The following is a 23,513-nucleotide window of genomic DNA, read 5'->3' on the forward strand; positions in this document are numbered from 1 at the left end:
TCTGGAGGACAACTGCTGGGCTCCCTCCTAGCGACAGCTCTCACTGATCCTGGCACTGTGAGGTCGACAGTAATAATCCTTCTCATTGTTAGTCTGGGGTTCGACCCTTGCTGTTTTCCTTAGTCCTATTTACATTCTGTTCCCCCATTCCTTTGTTAAACTCTTTTCCAAGCACCCTGCTTCTTGCTGGGGTCCTGACTGATTCAGCCCTGTAGTCTTACAGCCAGAAAGAAGCACAGATAGGAACAGCAGATGTGTGCAGCTGCCATTGATGCTGCCCGCCTCTGCCCCCAGCTTACAACATCTGGTCCTTTTCTTACAGACTGAATTGGGCCCACAATTCAGTGATCCAAGGGATGGGAAGAGGAATGAAATCAGAAGAAGGGACTCAAAACGGGCGTGACAGCAGCTCAGTGACAACAGAGGAATTTTGTCCCAATCATTGATACAGATTCTCCTCAAAAAGGATGGGCTCCTTAAGTTTCTGTGGAGAAGTTAGACACTTACCCTCTTCTTTTGTCATGGAGGTGGTAACCCTACATAACTCTTTCGTCATGGAGGTCAGAACATCACAGGCCTTTTATATTAGATAGTCTGAGATTTCTTACAGATGATCAGATTAAAAATGAAACCACAAGTCAAGGGCTACCTTCCTTCAATAATGTGCAGTCTGAAATGAACTATTCACACTGACAAATTATTAGGTGGCCGACATTCTTGTTTATGGAGTCTCCATCTCAGCTACTTCTTGTGCTGATCTGAAAACTAAGCACTGAGGAAGGCTTGAAGTGGGAGGCTTTGTTAATGTCAGCTCAGAGGTGTCCCCTATTCCAGCTTCTGGATAAAGGGTGATACTTATGAATACAGTCTGCTACAGCAAGCTAGTGCTCCCATGAGTTACTGGGTTGCTAATCACCCCATTTGCAGAGTGATCCCATTAAATTACCCTGAAGCTCCAATTAAGGGAACTCAGACAAGACTCCATATTTAAGAGCTCTCCCTTGTCAATTTCATCCTGGTTCAAATTGAATTCTTAATGTTGGTAGAGCAAACTGAAACATTTTCTGATTCTGCTAGAAGTAATAGAGGAGTAGTAGAGGAAAAGACTGTAGCTTCCTCTCCAGTGTGGGCAGGATCAGTGTCGGGAAATCCGGTGATATTTGCTGGAAGAATGCACTCAAAATCCTTTTGGTTTCCATTATACCCCTTCACGCACTGTATTCAATTTCAAGTGCAGACTTAGCTATCAGCATGCTCATTTTCATCAGCAGGCTTTTAAACATAATCACATTCTCCAGTCTCTGTTTTTGACTTTGGCCTAACTTTACAGAACACACTGTTTTAATTGACACTGACTTTTAAATGTTAAGGTCAGAATTCCAAGAACAGATTGGCATAATTTGACTATAGAAGAAATCATGGATTTCTTTTATAGTGTTTTCTTCTGTTGCTGCCTCTTTTTTGAGCATGTATATGTATGGGTTGGCATGGGAAAGTTATTGAAAATTATTTAAATGTATTGATGTCTACCATAAATACCACCAGACAGCCACTTCCCAAGTTAGGTACCCATGATTTTTTAATGTTTCTTGTGTATATGGTACTGATTACATAATAAGCCTTCCCCTACCTGCCTAACTGAAAAACTAATTCTGCTCTTCTTCTCTTCTTGCCATTTGCTGTCTCCAGAGAACAAAATTGGGGTTATTGGTCACTCATCCATTTCAAGTGCTGGGGTACACTTCTGATCTCTACTATCTCTTTTTCATGACTTCCTTTCTTTCCTTTGAAACAATCACTTCCCTTGTGTTTCCTGAATTTCATTACTCTGGACTTCACCTATTTTTCTTTGGGACAGTTTTCCTTGGATAGGTAATATTGTGTTTGAGACCAAAGATTTGAGTCATATTGACTGGCTCAAGTCTTGGTTCTACCACTTGTTAACAGATTGATTTGGGGATTTTTTTTTTGTCTATATCTTTCCTTTTAGCCATGCTATGAGATCATGTAAAATCAAGTAAGTTGGATCATTTCGTGGGAACACTTTATAAGTGCCTTCAAAAAATGTAAATTGTTAGAGTTTGTTATATTTTTCAGTCTATTTTTCTTCCTAACCCTAGTTAAGGCCGTCTTTTATAATTTTTCTCAATTATTTGAGACAAACAAGACACCCCCCCCACCCCATCCCTTTCTTTTTGTTTCTGTTCACTTTTGTGTTTTTCAACTTGAGGTGCAGGTGACAAGGAAATAGTCAGGCCCTGTTCAGAGCTGCCTGGGTACCTATGTCCTGACACAGGGAGCTGTTTGCAACCTTTTTTGTTCTCCTGCTATTCTTCCCTACTCAGTACTATAATTCTTAGTGACCTATTCTAGCTGTTAAGGTTCAGGATCAGAGTAAGTTTGGTGATGTACTTGGATATCAAGCAAAGCCATCAGCTTGGGAAGCCATAGTGATGCGGGAGTGGGGATCACAGATGAGCCATCATTCATAGGCAGCAAATACTATGTCTTGAAATTCTAATAAGGCTTCTTTAGAATGCCAGAATTTCAACTGTAGTCTCCACTTTCATCAAATTAAATATGCTTGTAGATCCACATATCTGTTCAGTATAATGTGGAAAAGCATTGTTATTTTAATTCATTTTATTTTTTCCTGCCTTGTATACTCATATATTGTGATAACATACCATTTTTATTGAAATTGCTTAGAATTCTTATCATAGGTTAAAGGGGTTTGTATGTTGTAGCCTGTAAAATTATTACTATGGGGACAATAAGTTCTAAGGCCTTAACACATAACTAAAAAAATTTTTTTAGATGGTCACTAGTTTATAAGTAGGAGACTGAGTAGATTGTTGTGTACAATGTAGGTGATTTTTTTTTATTACTAATTAAAATCTCTGTTCTGTCTAGAAATCCAAATACTTGTTTAATGTCAGTTACAACATTATTTTTTAAGAAAAAAATTGACTTTTGCATTAGTCAGGATTATTCAGAGAAATAGAACCAGTAGGATACATATAGACATGTAAATGATCCATCACAGCTTTTAATCGTTGTAAAATGGCAGTCTTATCCTTTAGGTCATATTTGCTATCATGACTGAGTGAGTACAAAGGCATTATCCATCAGTATTTATGGCATTTAATATGGTATAGAAGTCCATTTCCAAAAGTATAAACACAAAATTTGTATGTTTGTTTTTAAATTGGAGAGGCTAAAAAATTGTTAGAGACCTACACTGAGTTTGGTTTGAGTAATTTATCAACATTTAGCTGGTTTCAATTATCTTGGCCCACCCACCAGTTCTCCACCACACTAAGAATTTTAACACCAGGCATTTAAAAGGCAAAGGATAAGGAAATTGTCGTTTATTTATTTGGACTCGTCAAAGAGAAAGAGAATCAACATGTGTTTCCTTATTTTCTTTATTTTGGCAGGCACATAGTAGTTTGTGGTCTGTGTACCCCCCAGGGCACTGATTGGCACATATAGCCACCCCAAAACTCCTATCTTGGATTTCTAGTGTTAAGCTTTGGTAAATGTTATGTTTAATAGCTCCTTATATGATCTTTAGGAACTCCCGAATTTGAGAACTACTGACCGAGGAAGTCAGCACACTTAGGAAGTGCATAATTGATGATAAAAATGACTCCTTTTAATTCAACATCATTTAGCTGGACCTCTACTTTTTGGATTTTTACTTCTTTGGGGTGAATTTGTCAGGTCTATAATATTGGTTTTCCAGAGCTACATAACAAAATACATCGACTAGGTGGCTTAAACAATACACATTTGAATTTTCACAGTCCTAGAGGCTAGAATCCAAGATCAGAGGGTCAGCAGGGTTAGTTTCCTGTGACACCTGTATCCTTGGCTTCTAGATAGCTGACTTTTTGTCTTTATGTGGTCTTCCCTCTGTGTGTGTGTGTTCGTGTGTGTGTGTGTGTGTGTGTGTGTGCATTGTGTCTTAATCACTTCTTATGACAACAGTCATAATAGATTAGGGCCTGTGTATGTAAATTCATTTCACCTTCTTTACCTCTTCAAAGGCCCTATTTCTAAATGTAGTCATATGCTAAGGCACTGGGAATTAGATATTCAACACATGAATTTTGGGGTAAAGAATTGTGCCAATGAGCTAGACAAGTCATAAAACATTGCACAAGTTAAGTGATAGATGAACACTGTGGATTTTCTATTTTTTTAAATAATAGTTTATTTTTACATCATTTTGTGCCTTTTCCATCTCAGTTGTAATTCCTGTGGACTTTCCATCTCCAAATCACCCGTGTGGCATCACCATAGTCCAGTGCACTTCCCCCCCCTCCCATTTTTGGTCCCATTCCCCACTCTACCCCCATAACATATCTCTGGTATATAGTTGTTCATTATTCTTATTATTTTCTCCCTTGGTCCTTTGTACTCCTGCTATGAGTGAAACCATCCGGTATTTTTCTTTTTCTTTCTGGCTTATTTCACTAAGCATGATCCCTTCCAGTCCCATCCACGTTGCTGCAAAAGGCATGTAATACTGTGAATTTTTAAAAAATAAAGTTCCAGGCCCTCCCTGGTTAAAGCACAACACTAAGAAGCTTAAGCCACTTCCACCTGAGTTTCATCCCCGCCTGCCCCGGAGAAGATGCACATGGTGCGGCAGACTTCTGACCAGCTGGCTGTTCACCTCAACAGTGTAGTTTGATCATCTGCCTGTTCTGCTCCCCACTCTGTCTCTGGTGAATCCCCTCACCCTCCACATCTCTGGGCTGTACCCCAGTTCTGTATGAATAAATAAATAAATCTAAAAAAAAAAAAAGTTCCTTTCCTTATCCCAGCTTTGGTTCATCATAGGAAGCCTACTCCTGTTTGGTCCCTTGGTCTTGCTGATCTAAGCCATGAGGGAGGCGGTAGGGACAATGACAACTTGCTTTGTTCCTCCTGAGTTCCATTTCTTTTTATGTAGGAGACTTTAGTTTTTATTAGCCTACATACTTTAAATGAGTCAGAGTGATGATTCACAAAAGGAATCTATGGAGCCAGAGCACTTTTCATAATTAATATTAAGATTTTTTTGCTATTTATCTGAATTGATTATGCAACAGCAATAGTAGCTAAAGCTGCCATAATGTGCGTTGTGGAAAAAAATGCCAGTTTCACTTAAATGTATCCTTGATGAAGTAGTAAAAAATATTGTTTGCTAATTTACAACCTTTTGTACACACAAGTTTTTAGTTATTCTGATAGACAAATGAGAAATATGAATTTGAGCACTAATGCATTTAAATGTTCAGTGGTTATCCTGAAGAAAAGCGCTTACTCCAGTTTATTTCAACAAATTGTAGGCCACACACCCCCCCTTTTTTTTTTATCATGAAACACCATTTTACCTTCAAAGAACAAGTGATAGATGAACTAATAACATTCTGAGTCATGTAGCTGGCAGACATGAACAGAATAAATTAAAAGAGGCTACTGCCTCAAGAAAAGCACCTGATAATATTTTTTGACCCTGATAAAATCCAAACTTTCAAGTGAAAATTAGAATTTTAGAAAACTTCGAGGTTACTGTGAGCTTGATAGCTTACTAGTAGTGATTCCGTACTGCTGAAGTTGGTGATTAGTAAATGTAATTTTTTTTTGATGTTCTATACTAAATGTCAGTATTTGGAAAACCTCAAATACTCACTAAACCACTATTTCTCAAATGACCAATTCATGATACTACAAAATCAGGCAGTGGTAAACTATCCATTCAAAGTGCCAGATAGACCTAAAATTAGTATGTAACATATTTCATTTTTATGATTTCAGATTGTATGTTGCAACTGACGGTTAGAAAGTACTAATTCTCAATTTCTTTCAATAATTCTCAATAATCTTTCAATCTGAAAGATTATTAGTGTTTTTTACTTTTTCACCTATATATCTGAATGAGGATGACCTTTCTTCATTTACTGTGGCCAAACCATATCATAGCACAATTGATTATGACTAAACAGGTATAACAAGGATTTAGCTGTCATCTATGTCTCTAGTTCCACATTAGAGATACACAAAAATGTGAGAAAGATGGCATTTTCATACAATTTGCTGTTTAGAAATATGTATAAACGTTATATATTTAGCGTGAAATGGGTTTATTTTAATTGAATTAATACAAATTAAAAAAATTTTCAGTTCTCATTGAACACAGTGAATATCAGTGGATGTTGCATAACCAACATAAAAGCTGTTTGGTGGCCTGTACGGTAAATGGAGTTTATCAGGTGTTTTCCATTCTCCTACCATTAGCATCAATGATCAACACCCATTTTATAGGCACGCGGGATGGCTGTAGCTGGCGTGTGGCATGGGCATGCGTGAGTGGGCGTACCTGCGTGCGTGGGCGTACCTGCGTGCGTGGGCGTGCCTGCGTGCGTGGGCGCGCGTGCGTGGGCGCACCTGAGTCGGGAGGTGGAGTGTATCTAAGGGCGGTGTCACTGAGGCGCACCAGCGAGCAGAGCACGGTGGTAGAGGGCTGGAGCACTTCTAGGTCAGTGCAGTGAAGACCAGAGACGAGCCCATGACAGAAGCCAGAGAGCCCAGAAAGAGTGAAGATTTGCGGGGTGCTAGGAGGCCTCCCTACCTCTGCCTGCCCTGATCCTGGGTGCCCCCTACAAATGGTGTTGGAAGACCACTAGAAGCTGTAAAAAGCCACCCAGGGCTCCAGGACTCTTCTGCTCCTCTCTCCGGATCATAGAAAACCTGCTCTGGGCTTTGCTGGCGCTATCTGGCCCCAATACTTTTAGGGGTATAAAGGAATCTTGAGACCACGCAGTTTGAGGTCTGGTGAGTTAGGGAGACATTTCTCTAGCTGGGTTGTAGTCATTGTTTTAGTTAACTTTGACTAACAGAATGAAAGCCAGGTATGGTCATGATCTGAGTGCTAATCACGGTCAGCTTGACTTCTGCTTCTTTCTCATTGGAATATCAAAGTATTCTCATGCCCAGATTAATGCTTGTTTTATCTCTTCTCATTCCAAATAAGGGTAGATAATTTGGAATAGGTCAGCGAGAAAATAAAAAGCTCTCCGTAGGAACTACTATTTTTGAGAACATTGTTTCGATCTATTACAAATGCTTTTAAATTAGGAGAGATTAAATTTAAATTTACACTATAGAAATGCACTTGGAAAACTTGCCATAATTGTGCTTTTCCCCCCTAATTTGCCCATTTTCTCTTTTTCCAGTTTAGAGTATTTTCTCCTTCCTTTCTTATTCTTTTACTCAGCTCTCCTTCTCTTACCCCTCCCCCCAATCATAGCTGGGAGAATTTTCTCAGGTGTGGGGAATTTTTGGTTTTAGCATGAGTCCTAACAAAGATGTTGAGTTGGTAAATATACGTAGGTGCCTCTTTGTATTTTCAGTTCTGGCAATGAAACATTTTAACCGTGGAGTCTATACTGTGATTACTAGAGATGGTGGGAGAAGGGAAGTTAAGAGAAATGATTTCTACTTAAAATTTTATCTTCTAAAGAAATAACTTTGGGGAAAAGAGGATTTCACAATAACTCCTGCTATTGTACTGTGTTCTTCATAGTATTTGTTTTTCATTTTTTTCTCTAGTCCAAAAGTCACTCCCGAGTTGGCCTGAAGTCAAGCACCAAGCAAAAGGTATGTTTTCACCCACTCTGCATTGTTTCTTTGAAAAATATTATGAGGGAGCTTTTATTTTCTTTCTGAAGAGAGTGATCTGTTCTTGGAAGGCAAGGATGCACCCAGAAATAAAGTATTTGGGAATTTTTCACTTAGTTTGCCTTTGAAATATCAAAACTGAAATTGGAGAGTTTCTTGACATGGAATGGAGTTAGAAATTCTGGAGACCCAGTTACAGAATCTTGAATTTCTCATGACCTCAAATGATTCTGAAAGCAAGGTCAAAGATGCTGTGTAAGATTCAACTTTCATTCTCTAAGCTTTTCATGGTGAAGAACTTTGTTTCTGTCTCAGTTCATATTTTTGCTAAACTTCATTCTCTCAGCATCTTCTATGCTTATTAACCCTCACCTGTGATCTGTGGTGAATTGGCTAAAACATGAGCATTGTGAGTCAGAACAATTGTTTTAATTCCTGGTTTTGTCACTATACTATCTAACGTTGGCCAAGATTATACAAAAATGATAGTATAGTTTATTTCAAGGATAAAATGAGGTAAACACATGGAAAGCACTTATATTCCTATGTCACAAAATATGCACTTAATTTTTAAAATTCAATATTTATACTTTAGATATTGGAAACAGTAGAAAACTTGAAAGGCCAGAATCTTGATTCTACACACACACAACTGGTGAAATGACAGTGCCATGACATATATAGATGTATTAGTATTTGGAGAAGCTCATGTTAAAAAAAAAATTCTTATAGATGTTTGAACTATTTGGTGTACTTGGCCTAACATTTTAAGATAATGGGCATATTTAACACAGAATACCTTTTGAAGCCAATTGTTGGAGAAAAAAACACTTAAAGAATGCAAAGCATCTAAGAGGTGCTTAAGAAGATTAAAAGAGGTAACAGCTGTGAAAGCACTTAACCCTGTGCTTGAACAGATAGTATCTATTTATTTTAAGAGAAACATGTTTTTCTAATGGAATTATATTGGTAAGAAGGTGAACAGACTTGGGTTCCAACCCAGCTTCACCGCTTGTCAGATAATGATAGCTGGCATTGATAAAGCAAGCCCTGTTATGATACAGGGTTATGAGTACTTCACAAGGATCAAGGATCACTCATTTATTACTCTCAACAGCTATGTGAAGTAGGTGTTCTTGTATCCCCCAGGGTCTGTCAGGAGAAAGCAATCACTCCAGTAATTTGAGTGGGGGAGAATTTAATATGAGGAATAGTTAACTGGTAAAGTTATTAATTAGGTGATGTCAAGTATGGTAGGGGTGTTAGCAATTTCAGGAAGCAGTTGCCACTTAGGAATGAGGCGAGGTGGAGGGGGGAGAATAAAAGACTTGGGATTACTAAATTTTCTTAGATCTTTGAGGGGGCACAGAGTTGAAATTCAAACCTTTTTGAAGAGGGTTTTGAGTGACATACTGAGGCTGATTCTACAAGAGCAGCAGGTCCTAGAATGTTTTGTTCAGACCTTTTGACACAAGGTTGATGGAAAAGAAATTCTCTCCACTGTTGAACTAAATGATGTTATTGGAGGACATGATTTTGCTGTGTGTGCTTAAGGTTGTGGCATTCTAGAATCTATACTATCTTTGCTATTATGGGAGGAACCTAGGTACTGAGAAGAGTGCAAACAATTTAGTGACTGTATGAAGGAGAGAGAAGGGTTTACTGCTGAGTGGGCTTCAGAGGAAGCCACAAGGAATAAGTCTGGTTTCCTTTGCTCCTCCTGCTCTGCTACCTCTAAAGAACCCCCGGCTGGTAGAGCTGGCCTGAAGCCCAGAAGTTGGAAATAGGTTTTCTGTTGTCCCAGGCTTAGCATCACAAAGCAGATTATAGAAAGATGGGGTGGGTGGGAGATGGAGACAATAATTCAGTAACCAATACAATCTTGTAGATGAGAAAACTAAGGCACAGGTGTGTTAAACTGTGGTCTAAATATTTGTGTTCTGCAACCCCATCTCAAAATTATGTGTCCACATTCTAACCCTCAAAGCTGATGGTATCAGGAGTGGGGGCTTTGGGAGGTGCTTTCTTCCAAAGGATGGAGCCATTAAGAATGGGATTAATGCTACTATAAAAGAGAGCCACAGAGCTCCCTAGTCTCTTTCATCCTTTAAGGACACAGGATTAAGCCTGTGACCTGAAAGAGGTGCTTCACCTTTAACAGGTGCTGGCATCTCTTCTCAGGTTTCCAACCTCCAGAACTGTGAGGAATAAATTTCTGTTTATAAACCCCCCAGCCTGTGATGTGTTGCTAAGCATCCCAGGTGGACTAATAACACATTTTTCAGAAGGCTGGTCTGAATTTAAACTTAAACAGTTTAGCTTCAAAGTCTGTGCCATTCACTCAACAAGTGACCTTGTGCAAAAGCACTTTTCTGAGCCTTATTTTAAAATCTGAAAAATGGGAAGATCTCTGTACCCCACTGTATGCTCAGATACTAGCTGGGGGCATGCAAGGGCCCACACCTCTCCAAAAAAAAATTCTAATTTCCTGACAAAGGTGCAAAGACAAAGCCTTTATTATGTGGAAAAAGAGAGAAGCCTAGTGGGTAGGGAGCCTTGGATATTGTAGATTGGTGGCCCTGAATTTGAGTCTACCATGGTGAAACACTGAGACAAGACAGAGTGAATGGCTGAGTCAGGCTGATGACTCTAAAGGCAATAATGTTGACATATTTCCCGTTTTGTAGGGTTGTTCTAAAGGTTACCCAAAATATGAATGATGTACCTAGCATATTTCCAGGCATATAGTAGGTACCTATATTGGATACCTAATTGCATGAGACACGATGCCATGATGATACTATGCCAGGGTGATATGAATAGACAGTGACCCATCACTAGAGACTTCTTTCTAATGGGAAGAGTTTGTGTAACAACTGGGCCGCTGGATGTGTCTGTCTTTTTTTTTTTTCTTGTTACATTGGCATAATGTTTTCATGTGGGTAAAGTATCTATTTGGCTTACTATAAGAGTTCACCAGTATCCAAGCGAGATTGTATGAATATAGAAAGGTGTGCGCGGAGGGCAGCTTCCTCTATTAAAGGACAATTATTCATTATCTCTGGAACAGACAAGTCCCCAAACCAGACAGGGAAGGAATGGGAAAGGCTGGGAGGCTGTGCTGAAAATCATTCATGTCGGTCATAAGATGTCAGTGTGCAGGGCTATGGGATTTACAGACTCTAGACTGGGTGCTGTGGTGCTTTTAAGGTTCTCTTGCTGTCATATGGTCAAGAGATTGGGAAACACAGCCTGGAACAGGCAGCATCTCAGAGCCCTTGAAATAGCTATGGTGGTGGGGTCAGGAACCTCTCCTGTATAAGTCAGGATGTTTTTAAGTTTTATTTCTGTTTACTTTGCTTTTACTTTGAAGTAGCAATGATCTCAGTATTCCTGAGGGAACTAGTAGAACTTTTAAGTGTGTGATTTGGCTAGAACTTTAAGGGGAAGCTGACCTTTGAGGTTAGCATGGTAGAGGTGGCATACAAGAAGCTTATAAGAGAGCTCAAGGGAATTGGGAAATAAGTAGACAAAGAACAAAGACTGGCAAATGACACCCCTGTTGTCTCAGTGTAACACTTATGTGAGCTATGCTGAAATAGAAAATTCCTTTTCCTCCCACAAAACCCACTATCTACCATGCATTTCTTTTCCAGATGAATAGTAATATTAATAGTAAAAATAACAAGTAATCATTGTTCTAGTTACTTTGCACACATTCAGTGATTGTACAATCAGAAAGGAAAATTGATTTTTTGCCAAAGCTTATGGTTCAATGGTAGTAGTCTCTTGCCTAAACTTTTCTCTGGTGTTCACTGATCTTGAGCTTACTATATTCTTCTATCAAACCCATGAATGAATTCACAGTAAGTTACACTTGAATTGTAGGTTTGAAATCTTAATTTCTCCTAATCGGTATTTGCATTTTTTTTAAAGATTTATTTATTTATTCATACAGAATTGGGGTACAGGCCAGAGATGCAGAGGGTGAGAGAATTCACCAGGGAAAGAGGGGGGGAGCAGAACAGGCAGATCGACAAAGTACACTGCTGAGGGGAGCAGCGGGCAGGTCAGAACAGGCAGATCGACAAAGTACACTGCGGAGGGGAGCAGCGGGCAGGTCAGAACAGGCAGATCGACAAAGTACACTGCTGAGGGGAGCAGCGGGCAGGTCAGGACAGGACTGCCCTGCCAGGTGGATCTCTTCTGGGGCAGGTTGGGATCGAACTCATGGGGAAGTGGCTTAAGCTTCTTAGTGCAGTGCTTTAACCCACTGGGCCACCAGGGAGGGCCTGGGTATTTGCATTATAATAGGTTACAAAAGCCAATAAGATTGAGTTGAAGGGTGGGATTTCTGGCATTAGCAAGTAGGAAACAGTTTTTGGTTGGTAGAAAGCTCTTATCCTGACTCCTAAAATTACATAGCTTACCTGTGATATCAATATAGAAGGAAACATAAGCTGGTTAGGTCCCCTATGTTTATAGGGTATAGATTTGGCCAGGAGCTTGTATTCAAATTTGGAACCTCAAAATGGGCACTTTGCTGTTCAGTCCAGGATCACCTCTTCCCACCTGCTTTCCCATCAACCTCTTTGTTTATGACATCCTTCTTTCTATAGAACTGTTAGGTTCTTCTCCAGATCATGCTTTGTTAATTTTGTTCCTTTCTTGTACCCCCTTCTCTTGGCACTACTATCTGCAAACTTCCAAAGTGGCAGTAGATGCATTAAAGATGTACCCCGCACCCCTTCTTCCTGCCCTTTAGACCCCTGCAAACCATGCCTCAGACATTAATAGAGATTGTTAGTCTCAGGTCCCTGGAGAAATGACTTCTAGGTTTTCCTGCTAAAGAATTAAAAAGGTTCCTGGGCATATCCTGTATTCTCATTTTCCTAATCTCATCCTTATGTCTCTTTGGCATAAGGATCCCTCCATTCTCTCTCTCTCTTTTTTTTTTTAAATATATCCTTTTTTTTTTTTTTAAAGATCTATTTATTCGTACAGAGCTGGGGTACAGGCCAGAGATGCGGAGGGTGAGAGGATTCACCAGAGACAGAGTGGGGAGCAGAACAGGCAGATCAATGAAGTACACTGCTGAGGGGAGCAGCGGGCGGGCCAGGAGAGGTCTGCCGTGCCATGTGGTCTCCTCCGGGGCAGGCGGGAATCGAACTCATGCGGTAGTGGCTTTAGCTTCTTAGTGCTGTGCTTTAACCCGCTGCGCCACCAGGGAGGGCCCCCATTCTCTTTTTAACCTCTCAGAAAAACAATCTTCCCCACTATCTACATTCCACATCTCAGTGTTATGTGTTATGACTGACAACCCAAATTGATGCCTCATTAACACCCACAGTTGTTAGTTCACATTAGGATTCACTCTTGATGTTGTATATTCTGTGAGTTCGACAAATATATGACATGTATCCACTATTACTGCATTATGTGGAGTACTTCTTTGATCTAAAAATCCTCCGTGCTCTGCCCATTCATGCTTCCAGCCACAACCACTGGCAGCCATTGTTTTGCCTTTTCCAGAGTGTTATATATTTGGGCTCATACAGTATGTAACTATTTCAGGTTGGCTTCTTTTACTTAGAAATATGCATTTGAAGTTCCTCCATGTCTTTTCATGGCTTAGTAGCTTATTTTGTGACTGAATAAATACTTGATTGCCTGGATGTACCAGCATTTATTCATTCACTCACTTAATGCCACCTTGATGGCTTCCCAGTCATGGCATTTGTGAATAAAGTTGCTATAAACATTCAAATGCAGGTGTGAATATTTTTCATTCATTTGGATGAGTGTGTTTGTTGGATTCATTTGTTTCATATTCTTCTCACAAATGACTCACTACCTTATTCAAATGTGCTGAAGCATCTGCTCTGATTTGTGTGTTTTTCCACACATACTTCCTGTTGTTGGCCATCCATTTCTTGCTTTGAGCCTCCAGAGGATCCAAGAGTGACTTACGCCCCACGTAGAAGATTATAAGGAAAGGCAGAAACACTATATAAGAATAGTACCAAGAGATGTTTAATGTGGTAACTAGATTTGGGCAAGTGAAGTGAAAACCAGATCAGTGTCTAACCCTAAAGTTAACTTCTGTTCACTTAAGCGTTTCCAAATGGCATTAGAAAGCCCCACTTGGGCCTTCCATGTGACTGAGGATCTGAACACAGACTGCAGCTCAAGGGAAATTAGAAGTCATTGGTTTAGGCTGGTACAATTCCCCTTGAAGGGTCTAACAGGAGGTGGAAAGGAGCTCACACTCCTCGAAGTGGGTGGAGTTCACCTTACCTTTTTTCCATGTTTTTTTATGGCCTATGAAAGATGTCCCTGGCTTTCTGAAAGAAGCAGCCGGAATATAAAATGACAGACCCACATGATGAATTTAAATTCATCATTATTTTTTTTTCTCTCTATCTAATTACATCATTCTTCATTTTGTACATTTTCCATCTCAGTTGTAATCCCAAGGACTTCCCACCACCAATTCACCCATGTGCTCTTCCCACCCCATTTTTGATCCTATTTTCCCCTACATCTCCATAGAATGTCTCTGGGTTATTGTTGCTTGATTTTTTTCACTTTATTACAAAATGCTTTTTTCCCCTGATCCCTCACACTCCTGCAATGAGTGAAAGCATAAAAAAAAAAATTACAGGAGTTTCTTTTACTCTGTTGGGAATATCAATCATTACAATAAAACCCCAAATCTTTTTATGCTTATAGTTAAAAAAAATGCCATCATAGTAAGAGTCCACAATATTGTTCCAAAGTTGCAGCATAACTTTAGGAATTCTAGAGGAGCCTATTTTTTTTCCAGAAAAAAATCTGAATTAACATTTTTACATTTTGGTTTTTTTAAAAAAACTTATTTTTCTAGGAAGATGGAATTTTTTGAGACAAATATTCTTCAAAGGATCAAAGGCTGTGTCAGACACTAACTTTTTACAGTTATCTCATTCTGAATTTTAGCTATGAAAGCCTAGATGGACAAATTGGACATGATAGCAATGAAGGTCAAATTCTGCCAAGAGCCCAAGGAACTGAGTGTTTAATGTTTTTTGCTTCCTGTTGAATTTGTGCTTATTGAATAGTGTTTGGAAAACACGAGCCTTATGCTGAGACTTTGGAACAGTTCCGTGGACTTTTACTATGAGGGTATTTGTAAAATGATATTAGTTACTTTGCTTCTCAAAATATTCTGCTTCTTTCCCTTGATGGTATAGAGCAGATGGTATAGACCAGATTGGGAGAGGGAGGGCAAGAAGATTCCCCAGAGACAGAGTGGGGAGCAGAGCAGGCAGATTGACTGAAATACATTGCTGAGGGGAGCAGCAGGTGAGAAATAAGAGTTCTGCTGCACCATGTGGGTCAGCTCCTTGGCCAGGGCTCGAACTTATGCCACAATGGCTGTGAATAGCTCCACAGTGCTGTGCTTTAACCTGTTGCACCACCAGGGAGGTCCCGCAGTTGAGTGAGTTTACAAAATACTGATTCAGTATTTTAAAATATGAGTGTTTTCATATGAATACCTGGTTTTGGGGCTTGTCCCGAAAATCTGGATGTCTTAAATGTCAGTATGGGTTTCCATATGACAATAATCAACTATAGCTGACGGTCTGCTGCCTGCTCTGAGCAGGGCAAGGCACTCCTCGGTCTACCATCTTCTTCACTTCCTGCGTTGTCTTCCTGACATCCTCCAACTTTGCCTTCCACTGTTTTCCTGGCCCTTCGAGGTATTTGAGATTGTTCTTTGGGATATTATAAGGAGTTATATGTCCTTACATGAACATTTTAACTGAGGTCAACCTGGGGCTGCCTTGTAAGCACATCCTATTAGCAAATCCATTAATTGGGATTTAGGTTTTCTTAGTAACATGAGGATTCAGCAAAGAATTACTTTAAACATCCTTTGGTTTAAACTCATTTTTGTCTAATGTATTATGATATTTAAGACTTTTGTAAATAACAATTCAGTTCCATGAGTCTTGCATATCCTATTAGATCCTTCACTAACAAAATAGCACTTCTGCATTTATTTAAGCAAAGATTTATTTTCCCTTAAAATACATGAAACTTAAAATAGGTGTCTAGTACATGAGTATGCTAGCTTCCAACATTAATTCAAGTCCATACATTAGTCCGAACATGTATCTTTCAAACAAAAAAAAACACAAAACAACTAATAGTGATAGCATAGAAGGGAGAAATAAGTCCAAAAGGGCTTAGTAAGGAAAAGCTGGACATTAAAGTGCGCTGATGGGATTCTGGTGGCTGTAATCCCACTGCCACAACCAGTGCTAGATGCAGGAAGAGAGGCCATTTCACTTACTAGAATCATTGAGAACCCCGCAGTGAATAATGCAGTTGAAACAGGTATTTTATATTAACAACTCAAAACCCATGACACAGTTACAACCAATGACATGATTCCCAAAATGTTAACTGTGCTAAGCAGAATACTGACTTCTCCAGGATGCCCATATCCTAATTTCTGGAAACTGTTACTTTTGTTGGCATAAGGTATTTTTCAAAGGTGATTAAATTATGGGTCTTAGGATAGAGATTATCCTGGATAATTGGTTCCAATATAATCAGGAGTCCTTATAAAAGATGGACAGGAGAGGTAGAGTCAGAGAGGACTGACAATGGAAGAAGAGTGTGGAGACGAGCAGACCTGTGAGCCATTGGGTGTGGGAAGCTTCTAGCAACTGGAAAAGGCAAGAAAAGGGATGTTCCATCCCCCGGAGTCTTCAGTGGGAACACAGCCTTGCTGACTCAGTTCAGACTGTGATCTCTAAAACTGTTAGAATAAATGTGTGTTTTAAGCCACTAAGCTTGTGGTGATTTCTTTAGCAAGAAAAGGAAACTTAGTAGAAATATAATTTTTTTTGAAGATTTATTTATTTATGCATACAAGAGCTGGGGGATAGGCCAGAGATGCCAGGGGTGAGAGGATTCACCAGAGGTAGTGTTCTGGCAGAGCAGAACAGCGATCAAGACAGAAGTCTGTGTGCTTTGTGGGTTAGCTCTCACTGCCCCAGGATCAAACCCGTGCTGCAACAGCTACAGATTGTTTCATAGTGCTGGCAGTAACCCTTTTCACTATCAGGAAGGCCTTAAAAATAGTCTTAGAAATTTCCATACTGCCAAAGTTAAATATTTAAGATTTATATAATCATTTCCTAAAAATTTTTGTTACGTCAAATTTGTGACTATATGTAAAATGGAGTTTGATTCTTCTGAACTGCACTCATTACAAAAGGATTTTCATGGCTTCCATTTTCTCACTTTTATCCTCTCTGCTCTCAACAACTTGCACTTTTTGCTTTATATTCCATGGTAAGCACTTATCTTGTCTTTGAAATCTTTTTGCCTTTGGCTTTACCTTCCTTTTGCTGAGTAGCCCTTCCAGGTGGTCTCCCCAAACATGAGTCCCTCACTGAAGACAAAGATACTCAAATTCATTTGCCAGGAACATGCTCTTCCTTTAGCCCCAAATAACTTTTCAACCTCTAGTCCCCACATTGACTGATTCCTGGCCACCCTTCAAAACTCAAGTGCCATCATTTCCAAGTAGTTTCTTTTCATCTCCACTCTGATGTGTAGATCCTATTGGCTTTTCACTGCCCCTGAGCTTACCATTTATCTAGCACCTATTATTTTTTTTCAGTGTGCTGACACTGTGCTGATTACTTGGGGTTTATTTTATCTTTCCTTTTAGTTGACAAGAATTTTATTTTCCCATCTATGTTTATTGAGGTAAAGTTGGTTTGTATCACTGTGTTTTTAAGGGTTACAAGCTCTGCAAATGTATGTTTTCATACCATGTCTACTACCACATTCCCAATAATCCTCCACCATGTTCCAGTGGGGTTTCCTCCTCCTGATCCCATCCCACTACTCTCTCTTTCTGGTTGCCTCAGCTTTGCAGTCAGATGTCAAAGGTTTGTTAAATTGGTTTGGTTTTGTCCCTTTGTTTTGTTTCTCTTTATTCCACATATGTGAAACAATCTGGTATCTTTCTCCTGCTGACTTATTTCCCTTAGTATTGTCCTCTTGACTTCTATCCATATTGTCACCAATAGCAAGAGTTTATCTTCCTTCCTTCCTTCCCTCCCTCCTTTCTTCCATTTCCTTCCTCTGTCTCTTTCTTCCATTTCTTTACTTTCTATAGCTGAGTACTATTCCATGGTAATATTTGGTCATTTATATTATGTACCAATCCTATGAGTTAGTCATCTCCATTTTACAGATGGGAAGCTGAGGCTTAAGCCAGTAAGTGTTTAAAATTTAATGATTTTTAAGAAAAGAATTTTTGGTTCTTAGAATCCTTTATGTTCACAAAAAATTAAATTTCAGTAAATTACATTTAAAAGAATTAGATGTTTGTGACTTTTAACTCATTTCAATATGTATTTATGTGCTTGTGTATACAGAGAGAAGGGTTTCCATACTAGTAACTCAAAATATATTACATGCCTGGTTCCGAATGGGCTAATGGTTTGCTTTAGAAACTTATAGCATTTGAACTTCTAATAGTGATCCTTTTGTGGAATCAAATTGGCTTTCATATGTAAAATCTAAATGAAAAATAAAAAACTTGAGATGCCTTGTTGATCTTACAGGAATTTAAAAATAACTTGTATGAAAGGCACAAACAGTGGCAAGTTGGAATGTAACTCTAAATGTAAAAATAGTTAGGTTTTATAAATCTGGGGGTATTTTTGGACTCTTGTTCTTTTCATCATATAAATAAACTACCACTTTTACCAACGGCATTTCTGTTTATCCTTGTGTGTTGGCACAATTAGACTACTTCAAGTAGACAGTCATTACAAGCATTAGATTACCAAAATAATAATAATTTTGAGAGTAACCTTCTCTATGCTAACTGCTTATATTTATTTTTGTATATTAATTGAGGTGATATTTAGATAGCTCCATCAGGTATTACCCTTGTGAAACTACCACCATAATCCTATGTACTTCTTCCCTCTTTGTTATTGCCCCAACTCCTCTCCCTCCCCTTGGTGCTTCAGTTCTATAGTCATCTGTCAAGGGCTGGTTTTTAATCTTGTCTTCATATGACTCTTCTATTAGTTACTTTATATTTCATATTAGCTTCACCATTGGGTATTTACTTTACTTCAGCTTTCTTTAATTATCCCTTCCAACTTCCTCATGTTGTCACAGATGACATGAATTTATCTTTTGATTGATGAGCACTATTCCTTTGTGTCTATATATATCAGTCTTATCGATTTATTTGTTTTGGGCACTTAGGCTTTCCCCATAATTTAGCTATAATAAATAGCACTGCAGTAAACATGGGAGTACAAGTATCTTTTTGAGTTAGCATTTTTGAATTTTTTAGGTAGATGTCTAGGAGTAGAATTACATTCTCAATGTTTTGGCCCTCCATAGTGGCACAGCAGGTTGGAGCACAGCACTGTGAAACTGGCCATGGTTGCTTCAGTGCAAGTTTGACCCCGGGCCCCAGAGGTGATCCACATGACACAGCAGTCATTTCCTATCTTGCCTGCTGCTCCCCTCAGCAGTGTACTTCGTTGATCTGCCTATTCTTCCCCCCTTCTCTTTCTCTGGTGAATCCTCTCACTTCCCCTGTGCCTCTGGCCTGTATTCCAATTCTGATGCATAAATAAAACTTAAAAATTTTTTCAATGTTTTGAGGTGCCCAAGCTGCTTTAACATAAGGACTGAACCAGTTTGCATTCTCTCCAGCTGTGTAGGAGGATTCCCTTTTCTCCACATCTTTGCTAGTACTTGTTCTGCTCTTTTCAATATGGACCATTTTCATCGGTGTGAGATGATATTTCATTGTGATCTTTATTTACATTTCTCTAATAAGTGGTAGTGAACATTTTATCATGTGCTTATTTTCATTCTGAATACTGTCTTCTTTGGAGAAATGCCTTTCATTCTTCCAATATTTTGACTGGGCTTTTTATTTTTGTATATGAGTTCTTTATATATTTTTGATAGCAGTACTGTATATAATATATGGCATGCAAATATTTTCTCCCATTCAGTAGGGTGTCTTTCCATAATTGCTGTAGTTTCTTTCACTGTGCACAAGCTTTTTTTTTAGTTAGTAGTCCCAGTTGTTTATGTTCTTTTACTTTCCTTGATAGGCTTCACTAAAGTTTATCATTAAGTGTTTTGCCTATGTTTTCTTCCATATACTTTATGGATTCAGGTTTTACTTCCAAGTCTTTGAACCATTTTGAATTAATTTTTGTGTATGGTGTGAGATTGTGGTCTAATTTCACTGTTCTGCCTGCAGCTGTTCAGTTTGCCAATACCACGTACTGCAGAGGCTCTCCCGGGTCCAGCGTGTGCTCTTGGCTCCTTTGTCAGATTTACTGTCCATATTTGGGTTTTTTCCTGGGCTCTCAGTTCTGTTCCATCGGTCTGCGTGTCTGTTTATGTTCCATCACCAGGCTGTTTAAATTATTATAAATTTAAAATATAATTTTCAGAACTTTTTGTCAGGATTGATCCTTCTGTTTTGGGGTCTTTTATGATTCATGTAAATTTCACTAGTGTCTTTTTTTTTTTTTTTTGAAAAAGTCATTGATATTTTTGTTGGGATTGTGTTGAATCTGTTTATTGCTTTGGTTAAGGTTAAGGTGGCCATTTTGACAGTGTAGATTCTACCAATCTATGAGTAGGGATTTATTTTCTTTGTGTCTTCTGTTTCTTTCAATAATGTCTTATAGTTCCCTTTGTATATTTTACCTTCTTTGTTAGGTTATTCCTAACTATTGAAATTTTTTGGCATAATTGTAGTTGGAACTCCTTAATTTCTTCTTTTTCTATGCCATTTGTATTAGATGGAATGAGAAGGCAACCTGACTTTTATGTTGATCTTTTATCCCGACACTTTGCTAAACTGATTATTTTGGTTAGGTTTTCCATGGAATCTTAACAGTTCTCTGTATGTTATGTCACCTGCAAATAATGTTAGCTTCACTTCTTCATTCCCAATTTCAATTTCTTTTATGTCTATCTTTTGACTGATTGCTCTGACTAGAACTTGTAATGCTATGATGAATAGTAATGATGAAAGTGGACATCTTTGTCTTGTGCATGATTTTAGTAGAAATTGTTTTTCACTGTTTAGAATGTTAGCTCTGGGTTTGTCATATACGGCTTTTATTATGCTGAGATATTTTCTAACCCCATTTATCCAAAGGTTTTCATAATAAGGTGATGCTGAATTGTATCAGATGCTTTCTCAGCATCTATTAATATGGTTTTATCTTTTTGTTAATGTGGTGAATTTTACTGATTATATTTTAGATATTGAACCAACATTGTGTTCTCTTCAAGTAGTATGAATTCTACTTGGCCATGGTGCATGATACTTTTTTTTTTTTTTAAAGATTTATTTGTGCATACAGAACTGGGGTACAGGCCAGAGACTCAGGGGTGGCGAAAGACTTCACCAGAGACAGAGTGGGGAGCAGAACAGGCAGATCCACGAAGTATACTGCTGAGGGGAGCAGCAGGTGGGTCAGGAGAGGTCTGCCACACCATGTGGTCACCTCCGGGGCAGGTGGGAATCAAACTCATGCGGAAGTGGTTTCAGCTTCTCAATGCTGTGCTTTAACCCGCTGCGCCACCAGGGAGGGCCGGTGTATGATACTTTTAATGCATTGTTGGATATGATTTGCAAGAATTTTTTTAAATTCTATTTTGTGGCCTTTCTTAAATTTCATCTCCTGTATTTCTTTTTTAAATGTTGGAACTCCATTTTTGCCTTTCTTAGATCTTATTTTCTGACCTCAGTTCATTGATTTTATTTTTAAGAATAATTGTTTTAATGATTTTTTGGGGGTATTCTATTTCCTTGAGTTTCTTAATCATTCTAATTTTAAGCTCTGTATCTGATGGGGAAAATATATCTTCCATGTCTTTGAATTTGTGTTGCAGAGTTTCACGTGACCGTTTTTCTTTTTCTCCTTCTCCCCATTATTTGTGTTGCAACCCTACTGCTGTATGTGGGTCTTTCTCTGGGTGTGTCTGCTCCTCTCTCTGGTTAGGGCCCTCAACTGTCTGAATGAGGTGCTCACATGGTCTTCTGGGAAGTTGGGAGGTCTCTGCTGGTCTGGAACTTTCCTTGGTATGGGTCTGTTCTGGTGTTTCAACGGTCTGGGCTGGTGCTGGCTGTGTCTTTGTATTTTTTTAAAATATATTTTTCATGTGTAGGTACAAATTTAATCAATTAACATTGATTAGTTCCACACTTAACTCAGTGAGTTTCACTATGAACCTGGTTCTGTTCTAGGCCCTGAATATATGGTGAGGAAGAAAAAAGATCCTGGAGATTATGTTCTAGTGGGGAGTATATTTGACTCTCTCTCAAGCAACTGTAGTACTAAAATGAGATGGAAAGTAAGAGGCAGTGGTAGGAGTTCTCCAGTGTATATAGTCTCTGATGTTATTTTGTGAGCATGGCTCTGAGTGAAATAAGGGAGAAAGTCATGTGAATATCTGGTGAAATGTTTCCAGAGTATCTTTTAATTTTTATGCAATAGTTTGGATTTTATTTTAAAATCAGAGTTAATTCTATCAAAATTACTTATCAAGTGTGTATTAGATATTTGGCAGGGAAGGCTGTTGGATCAGGGAAATAGGAGATCTAACCATGACAACTATTTACCACCTCAGTGGGAGGTGAGAAAAGCACACAAAAATATATCAAATGATAAAATAATCTAGAATTATGTGTTGCTAAATTGTGTAACATAATTGTAGGTTTTGGGGATCACTTTAGGTTTTAGAAGTAAAATTTGCTAAATTCAAAATGTCTTTAATGGATAAGGCAGCAAAACTGAAACAAGAAGTTGGGGAATATTTTTTTTAATGGATCGTTAGCTTTTATTCCTGTAGGAGTTGTTTTTTTCTCTTAAGAACTATTTATGGGATGTACGAAATATTCTAATTGTAGAACAGAGACTCTGTTGAATACAGTGAGTTTGCATAGATTTATAGTCCATGAATCCTAAGCAGTGATAGCTTTCTGTGGCCCTATAAGCCTGAGTCACTGAAGTATGGCAGGAAACAAATGACGTTTTTTCTACTTCCCACATGCTGTTAAACAGTGAGTTGTGATCATGATTTAGATTCAAAATTAAACTGATACTGCCCATTGTCTAGCCTAGAACTCTCATAATGGTTCCCATTTTGGGTTCTCGATAAATGTTTCATGACTAGAACTCAGATATGCTAACAGTATTTGTACTAGTGGGATTATAACATTTTGGATATTTTCTAAATATTTTGCTTCTTATAACTCCTAATCATTCATGATACAATCCAATTATACTTCTGCTTTAGTTACCTGGCCTCACTTCCATTTTGTGTGTGTGTGTAGGCCTCTACTTACTAATAAACAATTCTAAAATACCAGCAGAGTGTCTTAGGATTCAATTCAGTTTTTGTTACAGGGCAGGGAGAGAGGGCACCAGTGAACCCCCAAATCTGCCTGCTCTAAAGAGGTTCTGCCATCCACCGTATCAAAGCAAAACAGATAAGACTTTAATGAAAAGGAACTTTAATACAGTGAGTATACAATACAGAAGACAAAGAATATAACTTCTAAATCAAACACCTGAAGTTACCCATCCCCTCCAGCCCAAAAGGGATTGCCCCAAAGCAAGGCCTAAAAGCCCACCACAAGACTAGAGCCACTCCATCCTGCTTCCTTCTCCAGATTCCTTCTCTTTCTTTTTTTCTCTCCTCAGCTCCACCTTCCTTCTGGGTGGGGCAGGGAACCTGGAACTTCCTCTTTTCCTAGGGACCAC

The 23,513-nt window shown here is 38.7% G+C and overlaps 1 protein-coding gene across 4 annotated transcripts in view; it reads left to right on the forward strand.

Moving 5' to 3' along the window:
• The window catches only part of RASGEF1B (RasGEF domain family, member 1B), a 507,272-nt gene that overhangs the window by 83,068 nt on the left and 400,691 nt on the right, over window positions 1-23,513 (forward strand). For 3 of the 4 annotated variants that reach the window (XM_012724270.1, XM_012724271.1, XM_012724272.1), the window contains one exon: window positions 7,606-7,653. In XM_012724270.1, coding sequence (XP_012579724.1) covers window positions 7,606-7,653 — 48 coding nt within the window. Of the gene's footprint in view, window positions 1-7,605; window positions 7,654-23,513 lie in introns of those variants that run through there. The other variant, XM_012724274.1, reaches the window with a different exon arrangement.

Source organism: Condylura cristata, unplaced genomic scaffold (genome assembly GCF_000260355.1).
Source record: "Condylura cristata isolate star-nosed mole 26May11 unplaced genomic scaffold, ConCri1.0 scaffold00012, whole genome shotgun sequence".
In the NCBI taxonomy this organism is placed as follows: Eukaryota; Metazoa; Chordata; class Mammalia; order Eulipotyphla; family Talpidae; genus Condylura; species Condylura cristata.